Below are 24,935 nucleotides of genomic sequence, written 5' to 3'. Positions count from 1 at the left end.
ATACATGAATGATTATGGAAGTTTTCAGCCTATAGAAATTAGCATCACTAGTTATCAATTCCTAAAAAATTAAATTAACTGGTTTTGTTTCATTAAGAACTTTACAATTTAGCAAAAGATCTTACACAATTAATTTCAAATTGGATAAGGCCTAGTAATTAAAGGACTATAAAAATTACATTAGTAGTTACACTTTTTTTTTTTTTTTTTTAATTTTATGTCCTGTTTCTCAGGACATAAACTTCCAGGTACACTACACCAAGAAAGAATGATTCAGGGTTACTGTAAATATATTTGGCGTCTATCAGCCTTCCATTACATAACAGAAAAATGTATGCAAGATTTGTTGTTACTTCTGAATTTTTCTTCCTTCACATGTAAAAGACACATCATTATTCGAAGCATAATTTGAAGAAATTACGGCTGAAGCAGAGAATTGCAAAGGATAAATCTTTCAGAATACAGGTATTACAGAACGCAGAGCAATAAAAAAGCACCACCTGGAGGTCACCAGGAATATACTACGTGGAACACAGTGACAACAAGCACCCATTTATGACAGAATGTATCTTAAGCTACCATATAGATGATAATCATCTCTCCACTCTTCACTTCCATTTTCTCCCTCTCACCCCATTCTCCTCCCCTCACACGCTCCAGACTGCTAATGTTCAACTTCACAAAAAAACGTTATTCAGCAAAATTAATTACTTTAAGCACATGTTATAATGAACACCAAAGGTACAATCTGAAGCAAAACTATTCTGTTTCCACAACCTAAATTTTTCTCTTGTACTTTGCGTTCTAGAGTAAAATAGTTACTAGAGAAAAATAGTAGGAATCTTTTTAGCATTTATATATCACATACCGAAATATCATTTCAATAACATCCCTAGCATGAGTTAAAGTTTTCAATTGCAATTAAGCAGTAACTTGGTATGAGTAGTTTAAAGGGTGTATTTTCTTTGAAAAGGACTGATATTTGTCCTTTGAAATGGTAGCTGGTTTGAGTCATTATATCATTTAGGCCTCAAGCCACTTGAATATTTAGGCTACAATGGCTAAAAGTGTAATTATATTGTTTATTTAAAACAAAAAACAAAACAACACCACTTGGGTGCAGTACAAAACTTGCAGCTCCTGATTTATCCTAAGAAAAAGTGGATAAGCAGTTATTAGAAAAAACAGGAAAATTATATGAAATTTTACCATTAATTTAAGTAGAGCTCTGATTTCAGGCAATATTTGAAACAAGCACTGTTCACAGTAACGGAAATGCATGGAAACCGAAGGTTTGCTCACCTTTGGAGGTTTCAGGCTTTTCCTCTTTTGTTTTTTAGACCGTAATAACCGTTCCCTTTCCTAGAAGGAAAGAGAACATTTTGGTATGGGTTTCCTTTAAAACATTTAGATATGTCTAACATAAAGAAGTATCATTAAAATTTTCTTAAAGCCTATGGTAAAGCTAGCACAAAGACAATGTCTTTATCCCTTTGAATAACGCCATGCTGGTATAACACCACTCTGTACTGCAGCTTTATCCCTCTAGCAAACAAATCTTCAGCCATATACTTTACACACTTGATGGGAAGTTGGCAAAAAAAGGCTTTGTTAGATACTGGGCACAGATTTCTGACAGTTCTTTTGACTCTTTTACCAAGAAGCTCACTATGGAAACAGAATTCACATTCTCACTCCAGTGTTCAACCATCCTGAAGAAGCAGGTCGGTAGCCAAAAATGAGTCCAGCCTTAGTAATTACAAGTCATTATATCAGGCACACTCTGATATACAAGCATGCATATGCAGATACAGTGTTACATGTGACTTATCCTTGCAGGGCAAAAGTCTCAAATCCAAAGGCACTCTCAGTCTGTGTCAACTTAGTCGGTGTCTTTTTTCTACCATGGCTTTGGAACAAGATCACAATTGACTATATCGTAACAGGAGGAGGTTATAACTGGAAAAATGCAGGGTTTATGAACACTTAAACCCAAGAATACTGCCTTGAGGTCCAAAGGAAAAGAGGAGGAAGAGAAGGTAAAAAATGCAAAGGAGCAAGCAAAAAAAACCCCAACACAGGAGGCAGGTGATCTTCTCCTTGCCTTTTTCCTGATTCTTTCCTTAGCTTTGCATCTTTGTTTGCAGCATCTCTATTTTTAAAAGAATGATAGTAGTTCCAAGTGCTTCTCTAGCAGTTATTGCTCACTGCATGGTATTATTCTATTCAGAGTTATTTGCTTTACGTTCAGTTCAGAAACGACAAATAGGAAGCTCCCAGTGGAAAACACAATAATATAATTCATCTTTATCAGCACATTGTTCCAGGAATGATGTTTTGGAAAATACAAAATAATCCAGAAAAGCACAACAACTTATATAGCACCTTTAATACATGTGGTTTTCATAATAAGGAAAAGTAATGACTGCCAAGGTAGAATGGAGCAGGTATTTCAAGCTGCAGAACAATATAATATAATATATTAAGCTAAAGCTGAAACCATACAGTTGAATTTTACAGTGCTGGAGAAAAATGCTCCCTCCTCAGGTACCTGGTTAAGGCACAGTCCCTGCTTTAACCTGGGTCTCTTGCAACCCAAGCAACCCAAGTCCAAAACAGTTGGACTTTCCAGTCACCTAAGTGCAGAATGAACAAACACTTCCAAAATCCCCCACTCATTCCTGTTTTTAATCTGGTAAGAAGACTGCTTAATTTACTGTCTCAATAATACATCAAGCTACCAGAACAATAATAATGCCAATTAAAAACCACCATTTGCTGAATCACTAGCATCTTTTGCAATCATCTGAGCTTATCCTGACAGCTTTCCTTTTAAGAACTGACCAGAACACCACTGTTGTGGGAGAACTCAAGTTGATACGGCTTCAACAGCATCAAAGATATCCTACAAACAACAATCTTAATCAATTCAGACTACCCTATTGCATAAGACTACTGTTCTTATTTCTGTGTATTATATTGGTCTCAGCTGGAGGTAAGCTGATGACTTTTGTATTAATCAGGTATGTGACACGTGGGTCATCTTGATAATTATGATACATTTGTATTCTGTAGAGGTGTGGTTTGAGCCAGAAAAGATAGCTAAAAAGCATAATGGAAGTGCAGAATTCCACTGCATTCACATTGAAGGCGAAGCATCAATTAGTTTGTACTGCCAACCAAAGCAGTATCTTAGTTAACAATTTAACTTATTTCTGTGAGTGAAAAAGTATCTGTAAATAGGAAACAAAGCCAAAATGAAACCATATTTTAAAATATTTATTTATTTTACTTTCACACTAAACACAAGTTAATACTATTTGACCAAGGTCAGGATACAATATAATTCCTCAGGTTACTGGCTGAGACAGTAAAAAGACAGTCCTTTCGTACCCACTTTACACTGAAATATAAGTGAGGTTATATCTGCCATATACTGGGAATTTAATATCATGTCATAGACCCTGTCTGTACAGTTGTATTTGGAAGATAAAGCAGCATTGCCCTGTGAATCAGGCCCTACATCATAGTGTCTGAGTAACATCCTACTGCTTGTAACACTGTGACATTGGAGAATGCACGCAGACATTAATCTTTGGCAATGATTACAGAGAGAATTCCTGGGTCAAAATCTTGGAAGAACTGCCAGGAATAGAGACAATGTTCCAGACAGAGCAATAACACATCTTGTTGTTTTATCTTTTTGGATCTTCTATTTTTATTTTCAATGTTGTATCCAATTGTTTAATTTTCTATTTAGACAGAATGATCTTAAATTCAATTTATCATTTTGTAGCAGTCAGCAGTGCCATTTGAGATGCTCTGAGTCTGCCTGAGTTCCAAATGCTGCTCCAGAAGGGCAGGGATCTCTCAGAGATGAGATGTCATTTCTGCCAGCACCAGAAGGGTGTAGCGTAAGTTGCACTAAATAGCACTAGACACCTCTAACATAACTCAAAAGAGTCCTGATCAAACAGTGCAAACATCTATGAGCGTCATCTTAAGGAGTCTCCACAGACAGAGGGCAGCAGCTGTGCAATTCTAATCTTAAACTATGCTGCTACCTTTGGTTAGATGAACTGTGCATATTTCTCTCCATTTGTTATAAAGACAGTTAGTGTGGCCAGCTCAGTTAGAGATGCTTAGTTAGGTGAAATTAATGCCACCCTGCATCTTCCTTTCTTTTACGAGAACTTCTAGATCAGGGGAGCGGTTGAGTTTACACCAGGGTCTACATCCAACACGTTTCAGCCATTACGTTTTGGAACGTGTCCTTTCCTCAAGTTCCTCAGTTGTTGACAGCCAATTTTGTAAGTAAGGTGGATGGACTGATGCACTTCTTTTCACAAGCAGCTCATAATAGGTAAATATTTTATAATACAGAGATTCATACACATTCCAAATTCGTTCACTACCTGAGAAATAACAGGAACCCTTCAATGCCAAAAAAACTATTTCTGTATCACTACTACAACTGGAGTTAAAATATTGCTCTCAAATCCTTAGCTTGCCTATAGACGTGTGTGCATGCACGTATGTATACCAGTCATAAGCATTACCACTGTGAGATCATCAATAACATGCTGCTGTTCTTTGACTTGCAGTCTAAGGAATTCAATTTCTTGTTCCTCCCGTGTGCTGCTGAGATCATTCAAAGATGTGTGCCTCTTCAGTGCTGGTTGTGCAGATAACTTCTCTTTCTACAAGAATTAAAATAAAATTGAAAAAAAAATTAAATGTAAAGAACGTTTTAAAGTGTCTTGCTGTAATAGGAGGAAAATTCTCATGTGTGATGTAGTAATCAAGAAGTCTTTGGACTCATCAGTGCATACTCCACTACAACATAAGGCCTTTTTCAACAAAAAAAACAAATTACACTTTCTGTATGCCTCAGCGTTAATATCTCACGTAAGATATTTTAAAACAGAATCAAAGAACATAGTCTGGAACAAAATTAGCAGACAAGTGAACTCAATGATCTAACATAATAAAACCTTTGGCACATGCACTGAAATTCCGTTCTGACTTCTAATCATAAAAGCAGCATTTATTAAAGCTGATTTTCAGTCATACATTTTTATAGCCTCCAAACACATCCCTTAATCAGCGTGAATTGATACAACACAAAGCACATGCCACTCTGAATTTAGAGTATGAATATTCAGTTGCATTGGCTCAATTTAAGACTCTGAAATGTCTGTATTAGAGTAGAAGCCTTACAAGCACTTCCACCTCAAAAGTAACTGTGTGCAATATGTTCTAATAACATGATGTCAGAGATGATTACTTACCAATTCTACATTTTCCCTTGATAGATTTTTTATTTTCTCTTCCATTCTCTGGATACATTGCAGCATATCATCATTTTTTTTGCTCATCCTCCTATTTTTTTCTACCAAAGGCTTCAGCTGACTTTCTGTCTCCCGAGAACGTTTCAGCTGCAAATGGCAAAGGAACAAAGTTAGCTGTGCTTTAGTTTATACTTGTGGGAAAGAAGAAATATGTGTGTTTTCACTTGCCTTCTTTCTTCATTCAGAAAGTTTAGTTCTTTTGTTAAGTGGCATCTGAGATAGACTACTGCTGAACTAAGAACTACAGAGTCCAATAAGAAATAGCATTTTTGTACAGCCTACAAAAACACTAGATCTGGCCACCGGATTTTGCTCTTGGAAATCGCTTACAATGCTCCATAAAATTGATTTCTCAATAAACTAATCTCGTTGTACATAAGCTTCTTGTGAACAGCTAGGTCTCTAGGGTAGTCGTTTTCACTATCCCTTAGTAGGACTAAACTCTTCCTACTCTACTTTGAAAACCCTATACCTAATGTGTAATTAGAGCAATGAGAAAGTCAGCCAGAGGGCACAGCATTCTGCTGACATTTTCAAGCTGCTCAATTTTGTTCCTGTGGTTTTATGATGTTAGACAATTATGTGAAGCAAATTACTGCCCTTTCTTGCATGTGTGCATTCAATATTTCACTCTTTTTATTTCATTAATCCTTGAGCTGTTTTGTTTGTAAAAAAAAAATCTATTTTTTCCAATCAAAAGATTTTTCAATTTACTGAGTTTTAACTGGAAATGAGAAAAAGATCTTTCTCCTGAGATAACTTCACTGAGTATTTGGTTTTCTGTTTCATTCTCAGAAGAAAAATATTTTTTCACAGTGCTTAATCATACGAGCTTACTGATATTACTGGTTTGATGTAATATTGTCTCATAATATGACAAAACCTTCTCCATATCTTTTCCAAAATATATTTCTTATGCCTCTAGGTCTAGCATCAAGAAGAGTATTTGACTGAGTCATACATGCCCTCCATCTAGAGGGACCCTGAAGGATAGATGTTGCAGTACTTTAGCATTCCTCAGGGATGTTTTGAATGACTTATGTCCACAGAAAGGATTAGGAGGCTGAATTATCTTGTCTTTATATAATGCAATCTTGAAAAAAGGCAAGATGTTCTTGAGAGTATAGCGCTGAAAAAGCAACTGTGGCAGTAAAAGTGGGGAAACAAAAAACCAAAACAGCAAACACTCAGCATCTAGACAAAGTAGGAAAAATGGTGAACTGTACCCAGGCTAAAACGCATGTTCTTCTTACTCCAAGACACTTAAATTGTTAATGAGGAATCAATTTTTGCCATATGAAAGGGCAGTTTAGACTATACAGCTATTTAAAGAGGAAAAGTTTAAAGAAAAAAACGATTACGTTCTCAATTCATCCAGTTTTAGTCTAGCATTGTTCAACTGACTTCACTAATCTAGAGTCAGCCAAGATGTTGAGAAGGAAATTTCAAAAATTAGCTCTTCTGATAATCATTGAGACGTCATAACTAAATTAAGTCCTTTTATCATAAAGCAAAGCCTTCATATGTCAACATGAAGAGCTAAGTCTGACAAAGCGAGGAAGACCGTGTCAATGCTTCACTCATCTATACGACTGACATGTGGCAAGAGTGCCCTCCCCTTCTGCCCTCACCGTACATAATAGCATTATTTTAGAATCAAATACATAGGTTGCATGGGGGAAAAATTCCATCTGATTAGAATGAAAAATCTTTTCTCCTGCCACTAGAATTAGGCTATTATAAGAGGACATGTGTAAAAATTCCTATTGTTAAAACTGACCTCCCATTGCAGTCAATGGGAGTTTTACCATTAACCTCAGTACAAGCAATTAAGTAGCGATGCAGGCTAATAAAATTCATTCTTAAAATTCTTGTCATATCCTTTCTTTTGTAAGTTACTATCACTCTCCTAGGATAATTTCAGCTACGTAAGAGATTTCCCTTGAGAAATGGCAGATTTTTCATCTCCAGCACAAAAAAGCTTTTTTAACTTCTAGCTAGCGTAAGCATGTCACAAAACCAATGTCAAATTTCAAAAAGATTAATACAGTAATTTAAGTGCATAGATTATGCATGTTTTACACAACATCATTACACAGTGCCACAGGCAAGCTACCAGTCAATTTGATTACAATGACCCCAAAATAAATTTATAAAGTTTTATTTTTCTGGAACAAGAGAGATTCCATCCATATCTTTTATGGTCACAAAGTGAATTTCTATAGAAATCTCAGTTATATTTAGATACAATTGATTAAGGCCAACCAGGACTGATTTGTAAATTATTTATAACACTGACTTTCCAACATTAAATCTTTTACCATAAAGATGACCTCCCAGTCACCATCTGTGTTATTACTAATTAATTTACCAGTTCATTTCTTTCATCTGCTAAGAGAGTATTTCTGTCTTCCAGCTTCCTTATTACAGCATTCAGTTCAGCAATTTTTAACTGAAATCTCCGCACATCTCGTTCATCCAAATGCTGCTCCTTTACATCAAAAACATATAGATATATAAAATTACCTTTTAACAAATATTTTACTATCCATAAATTTAATATCATGGTTTAGCAAGTGGATTGTGTAAATTTAAAATAGACTCTTTACACCAATGTCTAGAAAACTAATTTTAATCAACTGAAACACTGAACAATAACATCCTGTGAAAATGCTACATGATATATTACATGAAAAGTGTCTACTTGTGAAATGTATGTAAAGGTTTAACAATTAAAAAAAAAAGTTAGATAAATAATATTTCAAGTATTATTGATTATTTCTCACCAGATTTCTTACTATTAGCTATAAGTAAAAAAATCTAGTGCATAGGACACAGATTAAAATCACATGGTACAGTTTTTGAAAAGTATAGTATCTATTTGCCATTGGTTAAAATAATTCCTAAAGTTATGAAATAAATAGCTAAGAAAATAATGGGGTTCACAGCTGAAGTTCACAATGTAAATTCTAAAAGTTCTATATCCACATATTTTTCAACATTCTTTGAAATTCAAGAGATCCAAGGACTTTCTAAATCAGCAGTGAAACAGCACAGTGCAGTGCAGGGCCATTTACCATGAATTAGTCCTTCTAGTATTTTAAAAGTAACCACAAAACCAATGTGTACACCCAGGCAGCAACCATCCTGTGTTGAACATCTGAAGAAAACACAATTTCCTTACCGGGCTTCCCATCAGTTCAGTGATATCCCCCACTCCCGCAGGAAGCTCTCTCTTAGGACTACTGTGGTATCGTTCTGCCTCCTTCACTTGGACAAGCTGTTCATCCAAAGCTTCTTTCTGAAGGAGCAGTTTCTGTGTATGGCCTGCCTGGACACCGAGGTCTTTCTCCAGAGCCAGAATCACTCTGTCTTTGCCTTTTATCTCATCCATCTGGAAAGAAATAAAGCAAGAAGGAAGTTTCTGTAACATCTCCAAGTGTTCACTGCATGCATATCCTCAAACTTGCAAAAACAAAGTTCTGTTTCTCTCAGAATTACACAAGCAGCCAAACTGTGGTTGCTAAAAAGAAGATGCATCTCCTCTGAAGCCTTTTCCCCTCCCCTTAAAAAAGTTCCAGCCTCCACTTGATCATGAGTTTGCTCAGTGCAATCTCAACTCCAAAGACAAACAAAAATAGATACAAACGTGCACTGACACAGAATACATAGCCACTGAAACCATCCACTTCATCTGAGGATACGCACTTCTATAAGCAGAAGAAAAATCTCCCTTCACTACGGTTCAGAGAAGAAACACAGGGCTAGTACAAGATAAGACAAACACACCCTTTAAAACTCACCTGGGCTTCGTTTTAAAGCTTGAGCCATATGCATTTGCCCCATGTTGACTCCCTCTTTATTAGTGAAAATCACACGTGGTGAATCTCTTCACAGACATTTAAAAATTAGTAGCATATACACGCACACACATTTAAACTTAAAATCTTAAGCATACCTATGTATTTTATGTGCCCTTGCTATAAGATTCAAATGAGGACTAGTCTTTGTACAGAAGGAGAAAAAGCAACTGCACACAGAGCATTAAAATAAAGGGTAAGAAGAATTAGTTCTTAAACACCATCTATCGTTACTGAACTGTGTTGTTCATACATCTTGATACCAAATAAAGCATACTGCTAGTAGTGATCTACTGCAGCTCTCACAGGATTTGTCCCTCGCAGCATCAGTGTTAAATTCACTTTGGTACTATTCCAAGTGCTAGAGGAAGTGACAATCTGCAGCAGTTACTATAGAAACAGATTTCTTAACAAGAACGTTAACCATTAACAATATATTTATTGGAACTGTGCTGTATCTCCTTCAGTTTACTAAATTGTTTTCTTGGCCAACATAAACCCATGGAATTTTGGAAATAAGACTACTATAGTCTTATTTTAAAAAATAAAATAAAATAATGAACTTGTTAAGTCATATATTTGTTGTTTATTATAACCTTACATCCATAGAAGTCCTTTATGTCAAGTTACACCAAAAAAAAAAGAAAAAAAAGGAAATGTTGGAAGTAACTTATAGTTAGGTCTGAGTGATGTACAGGATTAACACAATCAGATTACATGATCAGATACAATTTGCTTCTTCGGGATTCTTGCCTTACTCCTTTCACAGTCTACAAAGCACATGAAATTAGTTTGTGTACAGAACCTGAGTGGCAGGAGATGGCCTGGTTGAACCAAGTCAAGTCACGATCGAAGATAAAAAGGTCAGATTTGAAGTGAATAAGCCGGTCTACATTACTTTTAAGTTCCAACTAGAACGGATGGAGATTGGTTCTGATGGAGATTTCTTTCCTGATTGGGGAAAATCGCTGGGTCTCAATTCCTCATCCAGTGAATAGGTATAATACTTCCCAGTACGTTAATTCAGATTTGTGAGACTTTCAAGTATGCCAAAAAGGACTTCCAGGAAAAGAATGCAGTTTTTATTAACGGAAGAACTTGCAACATGCAGGGTTTCAGAGGGACTGTGCAGTGAACAGCAATGACAAAAATTAAGCAGCTGCCTCATTCCCTGAATGCTATCTGTCATGAGCACTGATCTATCAAGGACCCCTTGGGAGGAAAAAATGTCATGTAACTAAATACCGTGGACAAAGTTTCGCTTTCAATTACACAGGTGTTCACACTGAACATCTATGTAATTGAGAGAGAAATTTGGCCATGCAAGGCATACATTTAACAAGGAAGAACCAAGGTTACATAGGCAGCCTTGATTTTAGTTACCCAATTAGTAGCACATTTCATACTCTTCATATTCTCACAACTTAAATAGTAAATGGAATGACATAGGTGTTCAAGTTGGAAGAAAAAAGAAAGCAACAATCTCGGTATGGACTGCTACTTGCTGAACTGCAGCAGAACAGATCGTTTGAAACAGATGTGACCAGTGAAATCATGCCCATGTCATCCTTCACACACACTTCCATAGATCAAAGCACACAAGCTCACACAAATCAGAAAGAAATGCCATTGAAAGAGCCTGGCTTTGGGGTGGGGTTAGGGGAAAGCAGGAGAGAAGGCAGAATTCTCCTCTGCTTTTCCTACTACTGATTTTTCTACCATAAAATCTACATGTGGTGAAACTTTCAGAAAAAAGAAACACCCCATGTTTCAGTCAAATAGAAAAATCTTTGACACGTTGATAATAACTGAGAATAGCAATACAATAGCAATAGCTGCACATCCTTTTTTATTTTGGGCTTATATTTTAAGTTACAGGTAGGCACTAGAGAATCTCTTACCCATGTAAACATATGCCCGTGCGCACACACATAAATACACAGAGCATTGCAATAGCACTTTTTTTATAAGCACAAACTAGCAGAAACAAGAATTTCGGAGCAACTAACTTATTACAAGCTGATAAAGATGAACAGAACTGTAGCAGTAACGCCTCTACCTTAAGTTCTGTTTCAAAAGCCTGGGGCACAATACAATTCTCCTTTCCTCAAGGGGACAGTTACACCTTTGATTTCTCCAATGTAACTGCATCAACCCAGTCAATGACTCAATTTTTGTAAATTTACCCCAATGCCTGACCCGAAAGATGCCTTTACCATCTTTCTTCAGACTTGCACACTACAGAGCAAACTTGTTCATCTTCCCTGTCTGCTTTCTTAACAGAGAGTACAAATTACTCCAGAGAGGGAAAAAAAAAGAAAGAGAAATATATTACAGGGATGCAACATCCCTCAGTTCCATGTGGGAGAGGTGGCAGGTCAAGGGGCAGGCAGGCAAAGAGAGAGGACGTGCAAGACTAGGAAAAGGAGAGGTATGGTTTAGGTTTAGACTGAACATAAGCTGACAGTTAGAGAAGAAAGGTCAACTACTCCCAAAAGACTTTAGCTTACCTTAGTCTTATATATTCTAATATATTCTTGAATATTCTTATATATTCAAAAAATCTCCATGCCAGTTCTGTACCACTGGGGAAATACTCTTTTCTCGAATTCTTGCCACATTTGGTTACACAAAGAAAAAAAAGTTGGCAGCATAAAAGAAAACAGCCTTATGTAATTAGACCATGTATTACAGTCTTTATTTTAGTGGGGAGAGGAGTATCTTCCATTAGGTAAATGAAAATCAAAATGGATTAATCTGGGTTCCCGCCTGCTTGCTATTTTGATCAAATACATGTTGTGGAAGCCACACTGTCATAGCCAAGATTGTCTAGGAATCCACATGGTCTAAAAGAGAAGGAATATTTTTTATTAGACCAAGTGACAGAGTTGGAAAGAAACATGCTTTCAGGTACAGAAGTCCTTCACCCGATTAAGAAGCTGTATGCTTAAAAGCTTGTCAACTTTTCCACCTATGTAAGTTTGCTTTTCCCATAAATGTTTTGGTCTCTTTCTATATATATATGATATGTATACACATATGTGTATATATGTACATACACAAACACACACAGTGTACATATACATATATATATACACACACACATATATACACACTCACATTTTGAGGTATTTTCCAATTGTCATTTATGACTATTGTAGACAAGCTGAACATCATTGGCTTTTATGATATTAAGTGAAATAACAATTAGTGGTCCCCTCATGACCTCTCAAGTTTAAAGATTGAACCTTGTATTCTATTACTACAATGTTCATTCACCAAACAGCATCCAGAATTTGTTACTTTACCATGCATAGCATTCCTTTCTTTTTCATGCCTTTTAATGTCTGTTTTACATCACTAGGGAGCCATCCCCAAACTACTCATCACTTACATAAAATAGTTGTCATCTTTAATTCTGTTCTCTCCCAGGTGCAATTTGATTACATCTAAAGACTCTTTTTGCCTATCAGCTCTAAAATCCGTACACACAGGTAGATTTTTACCTTGTATCATGCCTTAGTCATCACAACGTTCTCCTTTCTGACTTTAAATGCAGTCCTGCCTTGTGAATGAAACTATCCAATGTGAATGCTGCTGTTAATGATGCTCTTTTCACAAAACTCTCATCTCTGGATTCTCTAAGCTGTTTTTCTTTTTACTACGTTAGACAACAACATCATCAACAACAACAAAAATCACTCTCACTGTCAAAAATGTTCACAGCGTAATTGGAGTCCATTCATCCCTTATCTAATATTAGGGTGCTATGTCCCCTCCCCAATATCAGCTTGTCATATATGCAGTCATGCATTTTCATATTTTCTCCCATGCCACCATTCCTACTTGAAGGGACACTCCACAAATACCCATTTAGTTACCTGACTGACCTTCTAAATTCCTCTTATATCTCTCCTTTTCCATGACACCTCTAAAATACAAAAGGAAACGATGAAAAAACTATAAATACTTAACAGAAATTACACTGCTGAGATCACAATCTATTGTCTGGTCATCAAACAGAGTAACTAAACTAACAAATCCCTGAGAACCTAAGACATAGGAAGCACATTATAGCAATGCAGGAATTTCTCTATTGGAAGCGATGCAGGAATGTCAAGGCCAGCACTGAGCTGAAGCTAATAAACCTGGATGGATCAGTTCTCACCTGATGATTCATGACCGGATTCTGAGCAAGTAGATGCCCCCCCTGTGCTCCTCAACCCCTCATGGTGCAGGGAGCATGGTGCAGGATCTGCCACGCCAGGTGCCTGTAAGAGGTTTCTGCATCTGTGGCACAATGTAGCTGGGACAAGCAACACGTAGCAGCTGAAAGCTGACTGCACTCATCTCCTACCACTGCTTTCATGTATTCCTCCCTGTACTACTATTCATTTGAGACCTCCCACTGAGATACAAAGGGTAGAGACCATCTTTTCTTCCAACATATTTAGCACAAGGAGATCCCAATCCATGCATTGGGCTCACAGGCATTATGTTAAATCAATTCCTTCCTTCCTTCCAGAAATTCCTTCCAAGTGGCTGCTTTGGTTTCAAATTTGTTCTCAGTTTAAAACAAATTTGCCCACTTTTTGCAGCTACACAATAAAACAGGGTCACATGAACTCTTACTTTCTGTTTTGCATGGATTTTAAAGCATTTTAGAATAGCCACATTTTTCTTTATGCAATTAAGCATGGTACAATTCAGTACAAAAAGTCTGTGATAGGAAGGCAGTGGAGCAACATGAGGTTAGGACACATTTTCAATTACATGCTTTGCAGAAACACCCTCCGAAAGAGGATTTCAAAGAAAATAAGATCATCCACAAGCAGCTGTGGAGGGAAATTACTAAGAAATCACCTTGGATAGCCTAAGTAACTCTGGAGCTCTTGGTTAAAAATACAGCTTTCTAAAGTAACATTTATTAATTAATGGCGTTTGTGCTGTCAAATGTTAGATGCTGAACACAGCAATTACCTGCACTATATCAATGGAGAGCTAGCATTTATAGCCTTTGTCAAAATTACAGAGTTTCCTAAGAACGGGTATCTAACCTCCTCCTAACAGCTATAAGAAATGAGCAGAAATACGTGTTTTAATAATATTTATCAAACATGAAACAAAACCAAGCCAGCCATTGGAAAAAGTATCCCCCTGCCAATTATCCCACACTTCAACAGATACAGTGAAAGAAAGTCAGAGACCTTTGGGGGAACTTTAGCCTCTCACAAAGTTGAAAGAGAAATTCCCAGGGAATTAAAAGCTAGATCTATCAAGGCAGTGACATACTCAGTTTTCAAAGTGGAAAAAGCCAGCTGCTACATTGCCAAGTGTAAGACCTTCCTCTTTACCCACCCTCATCAAAGTTATCTCCTTGCCAACTGCAGAACAAAATTCTACAGTGCTCTTCTCCAAAAGAAATTGAACTAATCTTTACACTAAATGCTTGACACTGAAAATTGGGATATCTTGACAGAATGATTGCTAGTTACTAGCAAAAACAAAAAGGAGATTCTACTCAAATAGAACTAAATGGAATTAACACCTCTTACATTTATAAAGGGACACTAAGACCTAACAACAATATCCCAAGCTGAAAGCCCACCTGGAGGGAGGAATTAAAATACTCCTGTGTTGTGCATAGCGTTCTCTACGTCAGACATGGCGATCTATTTAAATAAATGTTTGCTGATTATTTAGGAACATTAGGGGAAGAGGGAGAAAAGATGCCAGCCATCCAGTGGAGAAGTAGGGGCCATAGACACAGGTAGATGGGACTTATTCTTAATTTCATGTGTAATTTTTCTAAACCAATAGTCAGTATTTTGTTCCAATAGCTTTTCCCACATACTTTTTTGAAGTGTGTAAATCTCATAGGTAAGACATATATTAAAAGTTTTGATAAATTATACAAGAAACACCATATGGGCAGACAATTCCAGAACTTACTGATAGGAGGCTTCTCACATCTTTCTCAAAAGCACCATGCATTATTGTAACTGACTACAACCTCTACTACTGGATCTCTCCTGATACCTATTACAAGTGTTCATTGACAGAGCCTCAATGAACAAGTAGTCAAAAAGATCAAAAATGTAGGAGGACTAAGTAATTCAAACTTAAGGAGTTTTTTGTTCAGGTGCCACACCATTTCTGTGGGGTTTTAATACTCTTCCATATTTTGTAAAGAGATATAAAAGTCCGATTTGTGACCTACCTACCATAATAGAGTCCTTAGAAAATCCTAAGAATAAACACAAAATGCTGAGCCTGCACTATAAAAAGCTTTCATTAGATCTGCTTGATTCAGGAAAAAACAAGCCCCCGGTGGAATGCTGCCCTGTTAGCTCTGAGAGGACAAGCATAAATCTTGAGAGGATGGAAAGCAAAGTATTATTTGCAGTCATAAAATGTTGAAGGTGGTGGAAGGGTCTTTGCAGGGGATTAGCTCAGCCTTGGAACGTAGCTGAAACACGCGCCTCAAACAGATGGCAAAATCCAGAGAAGCAGCCTACAATCTGATATCAGCAGCTGTGTGTGAAATACATGCGGGTTTAAGCAGCTGATAAGAAGCATGCTACAGCAGGCTCTACCCAACCATGCACAACTGCACACACTTGGATGATTCGAAACTCAGCTTTCCAGTCTCAAAATTCAAGATTTGCATCAGGAAACAAAACTCATGCATATGTGCCACTGCACAAGTGAAGTGAGAAAAACCAGGCTCCATCCTTCTTCTCAGGGCAGCAGAGGATCACGGAGTGCCCCTGCCAACAGCCAACTTGTCCCTCTGCACCGGAATTTTCAGAGACAAAAGGTCTCTGCATCACCCCCACTGCTGAATGTAACCTAGAGATATGAATTTCACTGCCTTAAACTGGCAAAACCCTAGTAATGGGAATGCAGGAGAAAGTGAATGTTATTAGAAAATAGTTGCCACCACAGTATTTTGGGGTTTGGTAGAGTGTTAAACTTTTGCTCCTACTATTTTTCATGTTTTAATGAAAAATAAAATAAAATGAATCTCTCAGAAAGCAAAAGCTTTTTATTTGGTCATCTAAATTTTACCCCTTAAAATCTGAAGACAATAACAAATTTTAACAACTTTATCAACTGCCCAGATGAAGAAATGGAATGCACCATCCCCAAATTTGTGGTTGATCCCAAATTTGGGGGAGCTGTTATTACACTAGAAGACAGGAGCACCATTCAGAGGGGACTTTGACATGTTTGAGAAATGGGCTAAAAAACCCTCATAAAGTTTGCCTAAGACAGGTACAACGTTCTGCCCCTGGGAGGGTTTAAATTCCTGCAACAGAAAAGGCTGGGTGCCAACTGAATTTGGTAGTTCTGCAAGGAGGAAAAGGAAAAAAAAAAGGCCAAAAGAAAGAAAAAAGGAAAAACTTTGGTGCCCTGGAAGGCAAGTTGGATGGGTCAGTGGTGAGAGCTTGCAACAACTGAAGTTAACTTGATACTGGGCGAAATCAGGAGGAGCGTAGCCAGAAGGATAGAGAAGTGATTTAGCCTTTTATTAAGCGCTTGTGAAACCACACTAGGAGCAGCGCAGTCATTTTTGGGCTCCCCAGCACAAAAAAAGATATTGACAAACTGGCACAAGTGCCATAAACTGGAGGAAGGCCAGTAAGACCACGATGGAGCTGCAGCATATGGCATTCAAGGAATGGGTGAGGGAGCCCGGCTTGCTCAGCCAGCCAGAGAGAAGACTGCGGGATGCGCTACAATTGCGGGTACCCGTTCAACTATCTAAAGAGGGATACAGGGATGAACAAGGCAGATGCTTCTCAGAGATGCACAGCAAAAGGAAAAGGGTTATAATCAAAGATTACAGAAAGAGGAAGAAGAAAAAAATTTCACAGTGACTCGGCATTGGGGCAGGTTGTCACAGCGACTGTGGATCTCGTCTCTTCTGAGATTTTTCAAATCGGACTGCAGGAGGCCCAGAGCAACCTGATCCAACTTGCAAGGCAGCCCTGCTTCAAGCAGGACGTTGGACCAGATGACCTCAAGAGGACCCTCACCATTTAAATTTTTCCGTGATTGTATGATACTGCAGTTCATGTATGGAATGCCAATGCTAAGTAATACACTAAGGACTTATAGGCAGGCAAACGCATTAAGAGCTGTGCAAGGTTAGAAAATACTAACTTGTGAAGGACTTGAGTTGAAATTTGGTTTTGTCCTGAACCGGAACAATCTAATACTTAATTCTGAAAAGATGTTACTCTCAGTCTTTCAGAAGCTTTCGCTTTAATCATGAGATACAGTTTTATACACAAAACTGAAATAATAATAATAAAAAAATCATTATATAAATGGTACATAAACTTGTTTCAGCAGAGGGTTTTTCTGCTCTTTGAACAGAAGTTTAAGTGAAATTGCCTTGATTTTCACCTTTAAAAACTGCTTAATCTATTAGTTTGAATTACATTCTTCCAGGTACTGCATTACGTATCTTTGGGAAACACTAAACAGAAGAAGGGTTCCACACTGGAAAGAGTTTTTAATTCATGCAACTAGAGAATTCGGACTAAGGAGACCAAGGACACTTAAAGAGTGCATCTATCGTCATAAATCATGGCTGATAGGAACTTCTGAAAATCACTCCTCAAAACGATTTCTTTTACTTTGATTCTATTAACAGTAAAAGGATTTTTTTCCTTGCAATTATGAATCTGCAGTAATGGCACATTACTCTTTAGACAATTTTATGAGGTTATTTGAGAATACAATTGAAATAAGCAAATTTAATTCATCTGGTGTACTGTGTGCCCTCTTAATCATGGATCTGATTGTGCATCTAATAAGATCAGTGGAATCTTTTGCATTGATTTTGTGGTTAAGAAAACTGGGACTATTGTACATTAAAGTGAAATAAGTCTTTCAATTAATTTCATTCCAAGCTGTTTATGAATATTTAGGAAGACCACAGGTACAAAGATTTTAACAAGATTGAATGGTATTTGTCTGTAAAATAGGTGAAAGGTTTGATGTTAAAGACATTTCCAATAGAGGAAATAATATTTACTAAAACCTTACACCACAAAATACAGGACGCAGGTGTCATCTCTTTATTCCAAAGTTGAAATATTATGTTTATATTAACAGTGTCTGACAAAATAAACATTCATTTTCCTTCTTATTCAAGGAATACTATAAATGAGTAAATCAGTGATGACATAATTCAATATACTTTTAATTATTGGTTTTTTGCATATATTTTCCAAGGCAAGCACTGCAAAGTGTCCATTGTTCTTATCTCTGCAAAAAGAGTATCTAGAGAAACGTGCCTTGCAAAGTAAGGGTCTTCTAAAAACAGTGTCCAGGTAGTCCCAGAATGAATGTAACCTCTAACTAATACGATATACTTAATATTCATGCCCTCCTTCACAGCTGTGCTGATAACAGAATAAGGTTGGTCTATTGCCAAAACTCACCAACAATTTGAATATGGTATTTCACCAATTTCAGGCAAAAGAGAGAAGCTTTACCGACCACTGAAAACTAACTTTAAACCTGATTTTAAAACTAAATAAGTCAGTTAAATGACAAGCTTAAACGACAAGCTTAATTGAGGCCCAACAAAATTGGCTGAAATATACTGTTATTTTGTATACTTTTTTATATTTAGATTAAAACATTAAATGCCCTCGTAGTGCAGTTCTGCTCTTTAAGCTACTTCATAAACACAACTTAATAAACTCAACTTCTCTTCACCATTAATCAGGTTTGTATTAAACTTAACTTGTACCAGCCCAAACTTCAGAAGGAAACCTGCACAGACATACTGCTTACAAGGATGCCATTAAAAGAGAAGTCTGGTGAAACAGAGTTATTTAGGTATGCACATGCTTGCCTATAGAGCCCTCAGCTTAATGTATGCTTCCAGGCTGTTTATACTGAAGCTCCATGAATGAAAAAGTCCAATTACAATTTTTTTTTTTTTAAAAAACTGATCCATAAAAACAGGCTTTAACATTTCTCCTTCATGCAGATTATTTTTCAGTTTGCTATTTCTGATTTTTTTTTCTTTTTTCCTATTTGCTGGTTTTCAATGTTATTTCTTTTTTTAAGTACCTGAATCTGTATCAGCATAGTTTTCATATTCCAGAACAATACAACTGTTAAGACTCAACTACTGAGAAAATATTGGCTGAAAAAATCAATTAATAGCTGTTCTTGGTTTCTTATCTTACTCTCCCAGTTGTCTCTTTACTTTTAAAACATCTGTTTCATTTGTCCAGTTTGTTACTAGTTATTTTTATGTCCAGTTTCTTAGCTGCCAGCACATTGTGCTGATGCATATATACAGCAAGAATATACTTTCTTTTGGCGGCAGGGAGGGGGAATCCATGCCCACAAGCATTCCTTAAATTAATGTAAACATTTATATCACTGTTATATTAAGTCAATTACAGGAACTGACAAATTCCAATATAATTTCATACTGCACAGAGAAAAAGTGTGTTATATTTTTTGCCAAACAGCTATTTTACTTTCCCTTATTAGGCACTAGGATCTTCCCCATCCAATCTTGTTTGTATTGAGGCTTATTGAGTATTTTTCATGGCTCAATTCAAAACTGTGAAGACAATCTCAAAATTGATTAATCATATTTCTAAAATACTGACATTTGTGCAGTACAAGCATGGCTGTTTGTGCACACAATGTAAATGTATCCATATATTCATAGACAATGGATTTTGCTTTTTCCTTTCTCACTACTTTTTTTTTGACAGCAAGCCAAAAAAAAAGCAAGATTTTACTCAAATTAGTCATGGGTATTATAATCAATGGTAAAAATATCTATTTTGTTTTTTAGCTGCAATATTTATATGAAATACATTTGCAAAACCAACCTGTGATCTAAAATGCAAAATAAATCAGCCAAGTCTGACAAGACAATCAGACACTGCATCCTGAATTACTCTATCTGAATTTGAATTACAGTATGGCCAGCCCATTTAGGCCGTTAATACCAAAGATGCTGATTTCTTCATAGTGCCATAAAACACAACACACATTAATTGAAGCTCAGTTACAGAACTGTGCTAATACTAATAACACTGCCTGCCACATCTTTGCCATTTCATCCCACAAGGGTAGGAACTAAACCAACCGAGTACCCCAAATTTTATACAGTTAATCTGAAATTGAAGGCAAGCATCCCTTGCACTAATTAAAATGGGGGGGGAGAGGAGGGAGGGAAGTATCCTGATGATCTGATTCTATAATCCCACTTGCTCTCCTGGAGAAAGAGAGCAGCATCTAGGAACTCTGCAGTATTTTTTACCTCTCCCCAGATTCAGGGAGTGCCCTGTGCCATAACAATTGCCCAAATTGCTATGAATTCCTAGAAGAAACGCTTCTCTCTCATAAAAACAACCCATACAATTTAATGAAAAAAATTGAAATTCGTTATCTGAAATGAGTCGAGGCACTGCAAGGCAACACCAGGCTCCTGATTTTTTTCCCCTGTACTTCTCCCGAGGGTAGAAGGCGCGAACACTTCCAGTGAAAGCCCACGAGACTGACGCCGGGCTTCCTCTAGGGCTGGGAATAGGAAACAGGAGTTATCTGCATGCTCTCCAAATACAGTCACCTTTTTAGGTGTATGGAGTAACGGAGGCCCAGTAAGGCCCCAATTATAATTCTGACTGAATTCTTTGTATCGTAGCAGGCTGAAAGCATGCACTCTTGAAAGAGAAAAGAAAAGCCGTTCCTTTACAACACCACCCAGAGACATGGCATAGGCGTGTTTTCTGGGGCAATTTGGGATGACAGAATTTGAGGTGCCTCACCTCACCATTTCTTGGGTTTGAGAAGGTTAAAATTAATTAGAAACTATTCTCTAGAAAAACACAGGCCACAACACAACAACTTCCTCTCCTCTTTAACACTTCTTAAAATTACCTGTACATTATAGTCGGGATTTTAAAATTCTACATTTATAATACGGAACAAAATATGAAAGAAACTATGCTTACAGAAACCTCATGTTGTCAGTCTTTGCAGTGGTCTTTAATTAATCAAGGAAATGATACCCCTGAGACTTGATCAACCTCCAATTTATTTAAAGCATAAATATTAAGTGCATTAAAAGCTTTCATTGTCTCAGCAGAAAATCACCACCATTAAACAGATATTACACGTTTGTAGCTTGCCCTCACCATCATTTTTCCTAAGGAATACAAGAAATAAGAAGACTTATCTGCGTAAACACAAACTGATAAAATATTTTTCTTAAGAAAACTGATGTTTCATTCTATTTAAAGTCTGTACTTCTTGATATATGATAAATATTATGCTTATTATAATTTCAGATTTTATTTGCATAGCTGTTGTACTGCTAGTTTAGACAGATTATCAGATATATACATATACATGGAAAATACCATAGTACCAAACAGAAGTGTCGTTTGATGATGAACTCTCTAAATGTACTACTGTGAACAGCCCATCTTAGATTCTTTACATTTTACAAAGCTGCATAATTTGAAATATTTGGGGCACCTGCTGTTGGGAAATATTGCCTGGTTTTCGATTTTATACAAACAGCGTAGTCTGCCATCTGTGCTGAAGTCCTGGGGTTTACAAAGCGTGAAAAAAGCCTGCTGTCCTAGGCCCTAACTTTTCTGCTGCTACAGAAAAAACAGAAATTTTAAAAAATAAAAAAGGGCAACAATGCTTAAAATCGAATGACCTGGATAATGATGCAGAAACAGCAAAGACATTGTCTTGTTTCTGCACAGTTGGTTCCTCCAATTTAAATATAAAAGCTCTCTGAAAAGTTAATTTGGCCACCTCACAAAGGTGTTCTTGCATTGCCAATTGAGCAATGCCTGACTGTTTTGATCAACAGGAATTTGTAAGGAAATATAGTTGAGGAAGTGGGAAAGGGAAAGTCTCTTTCTTTGATCTGTTGAGAAAATTGATCCTGGAAAGTCTTGGTTCATTCATATTCTATTCCGAGGGCCATAAAGCTTTGGATTGGGTTGGGCTAAACATGGAGCCAAAGTTCATCTATGCTGTAAGGGGGAGAAAGTAGGGGAAATAGCGGCCTACTGTAACAACCAGCGCTGATGAAAGATGCCACTGCAAAAGAGTGGTTTGATATTTATTGGCACATACAGCAATATACTAATACCTGCTATAAATTGAAAGAAGCATACATTACTTAATGAACTTACCAGCCTGCGGATCTCTCTTTCACATTCCCGCTTTATTCTATTAATCTCATCCTGATGGGACTGATAAGCCGTGCGCAGGTCAGCAGCTTTCATTTTATCTGCTTGCATAATGTTGTTCAAAGCTTCTTCAAGCTGCTTTTTGCCAGATTTCAGCTCCAAGATCTCCTGTTGCAACTTCATCCGTTCACCGTCGAAGGCCTTGCGAGCCTCCTCCTTCGCTTCACTCAGCAGTGCCGTCTTCACTTTGTCAGCCGCCCCGTCCCGCAGGACGTTGACTGTTGACTGCAAACGCTGAATTTCACCATCTTTGATTTTCACCATTCTCGCTACCTCCTGCTCGTGCTGCCGGATCAGTAGCTCTCTGACACTCTGAAGTTCCTTCATTTTCTCCTCGTGGAGCTTGGCTTTCAGTTCAGAAACATAGGCAGTGTGCTTATGCTGCTCCTGCTCCCTTTCTTGCTTAACCTCTTGGATTTTCTCTCTCAATTTACCCACCTGGAACATCAATATAAAATATTGATTAACAAGTGCTACCACACTTTTAAAAGTCTTCAAGGGAGCTTTTCCTAAAACATTATTAAAAACTCATCCTGAATATTCAAAAGCAAAGACCGCATACCTGACGCTTCTCTCTCCAGTACACAACTGGAGAACCAGGGCCAGGAAAAGGCCATGCGTGTGTGCAGGAATCTGCTATGGAGATGTGCTCTTGGTGACAAGTTCTCAGCAATAAAATAAAATGGCACAGCATCCAATCTAGTTCTCTCCTTATCTCCTCCACCAACCTCCCCAGAGTACTCTCATCCATAACCCCTCTACTGTGCCCTACAAGCAGATGGAAAACAAATCAAACAGAGAGAAGAGTTTCTGTTTATGCTGGGAAGGAAACGCTAGAAAACTTTCTAGCATTTGAAGGACCATACTTCAAGGATGCTCATAGTGACTTAGATCTTCACATACGTTCAATTAAGTCATTCCCACAACATCCTTCTGTAGCTAAGCAGCACTATCACTGTTTTACAGATGGGATGCTCAGACAGGCATAGACTGATTTACCTAATTTATACACATACTGTCTTTAGGGTTTGAGTCCCAAATTCCTATACCCGAATCCGCTACCTGACCTAAGATACTTCCTGCTAATCAGATGAGAAACGATCTTGCCTTGAAGGAACAGAGAGAAGAGATCCTATCAACAAAGGGGCATTCTTATCAGTAGGAACATGGGGAATAAAAACTAAATTAAAGTGGCAGGGGGGAGAGAAAAAGAGACATTGATTTTTGATTTCTTAATTTCTTAGCTATTTTAATGGGAAAGTCCTTATTAGATAAGCCAAAAGAATTGGCCTTCTGAAAAATCAAGTCTACTCAAGGGGCCTCAGACAGGACACCCCAAAACTGAGGCTATTCACAGTCCCCAGACACTTCAGAAAATATAGGCCAGTGACTTTAAGGGTTGTGGGGGGAGTAGGGGAAAGGTCTTATAGCCTATTATAGTAATACCCACTGTGATGAAACCTCATTATAAAATGATGCTCAGCAGGCTGCATGGAAAGCAATGCTTTTTCCAAGTGGGATTAGATATTAATTTAGAAAAAAGATAAAAAAAGAAAAAAATAACGAGAAAGGCTTGCTTCTCTATTATAGTATACCAGAAAGGCTATAATGTATTTCATCATGAGTAGTGTCAGAAACATCTTTCTACTGTCCCTGTCACAGTGACTGCCAAAATATGAACTCTATACATGTACTTCTCATCTAAAGCAAAGTCAGAGGCAGAGATTTCAAAGACTTGTGTTTTAACCTTGAGTGGCAATACAATCATACATACCAAACAGTGCTTCATGGCAAAGGGAGGCTACCAAGCAGCAGGATGTTAGTCACTGTCACGATATTCCTAGACTGCTTGCATCTATGCTATACAAAGCTGGGACCTGTAGTCATACAAGACATTTAATCTATGCTAAACTAAGCCAGAATTGCAACTTGCCTCAGATTGAGCAGAAAGGATGGGAGATCTCTATTAATATTCAGACGGTCATTTACTATGAAGGTATAATTAAAACAAATTATTTTTTGCATGGTTCTTGATTCTACAGTCAAAACAAAAGCAAAGGGTTAATTAAAAGCAGTAACACTAGTTCAGGCAAGGCCCAGAAACCTTCATTATTTTGTTTATTGAAAGCAGGTTGGATCCGAACAGGTACTTTTGTGTGTTCAGTTTAGGAAAAATGGGACATCTTAACTCAAAAGCCTCAGATATAACTCATCCAATGAATCCAAGATTACTATTTAAGAGTGACTATAAAATGAGACCGACATGTTACTTGTCGAACCCACAGCACTGACAGCAGGATTTCCAGAGTCTGAACTTCACCTGAAGTCTTCAGACAGTAGGGACAGCACACTTTCCCTGTGCAGATGTTATGATCCTGTTTAACCAACTCAAATTTATCATAGATTTAAACAAAATAAAATAAAAATAAAAAGTAAACAGACTGAAGCAGGAGAAA

At 37.3% G+C, this 24,935-nt stretch overlaps 1 protein-coding gene across 39 annotated transcripts in view; it reads right to left on the bottom strand.

Annotated features, from left to right (window-relative positions):
• The window catches only part of JAKMIP1 (janus kinase and microtubule interacting protein 1), a 170,355-nt gene that overhangs the window by 57,744 nt on the left and 87,676 nt on the right, over window positions 1-24,935 (bottom strand). For 17 of the 39 annotated variants that reach the window (XM_075148711.1, XM_075148712.1, XM_075148715.1 and 14 more), the window contains 6 exons: window positions 22,423-22,917; window positions 8,536-8,745; window positions 7,723-7,842; window positions 5,292-5,438; window positions 4,560-4,700; window positions 1,303-1,362 (listed from right to left, as the gene is read on the bottom strand). In XM_075148711.1, the coding sequence (XP_075004812.1) occupies window positions 1,303-1,362; window positions 4,560-4,700; window positions 5,292-5,438; window positions 7,723-7,842; window positions 8,536-8,745; window positions 22,423-22,917 (1,173 nt within the window). Of the gene's footprint in view, window positions 1-1,302; window positions 1,363-4,559; window positions 4,701-5,291; window positions 5,439-7,722; window positions 7,843-8,535; window positions 8,746-22,422; window positions 22,918-23,041; window positions 23,413-24,935 lie in introns of those variants that run through there. The other 22 variants (XM_075148723.1, XM_075148704.1, XM_075148705.1 and 19 more) reach the window with 3 other exon arrangements.

This window comes from Calonectris borealis, chromosome 4 (assembly GCF_964195595.1).
Source record: "Calonectris borealis chromosome 4, bCalBor7.hap1.2, whole genome shotgun sequence".
NCBI classification, from domain to species: Eukaryota; Metazoa; Chordata; class Aves; order Procellariiformes; family Procellariidae; genus Calonectris; species Calonectris borealis.
Note: the sequence above shows the minus strand (reverse complement) of the source record. Positions and strands in the feature narration are given on the sequence as shown.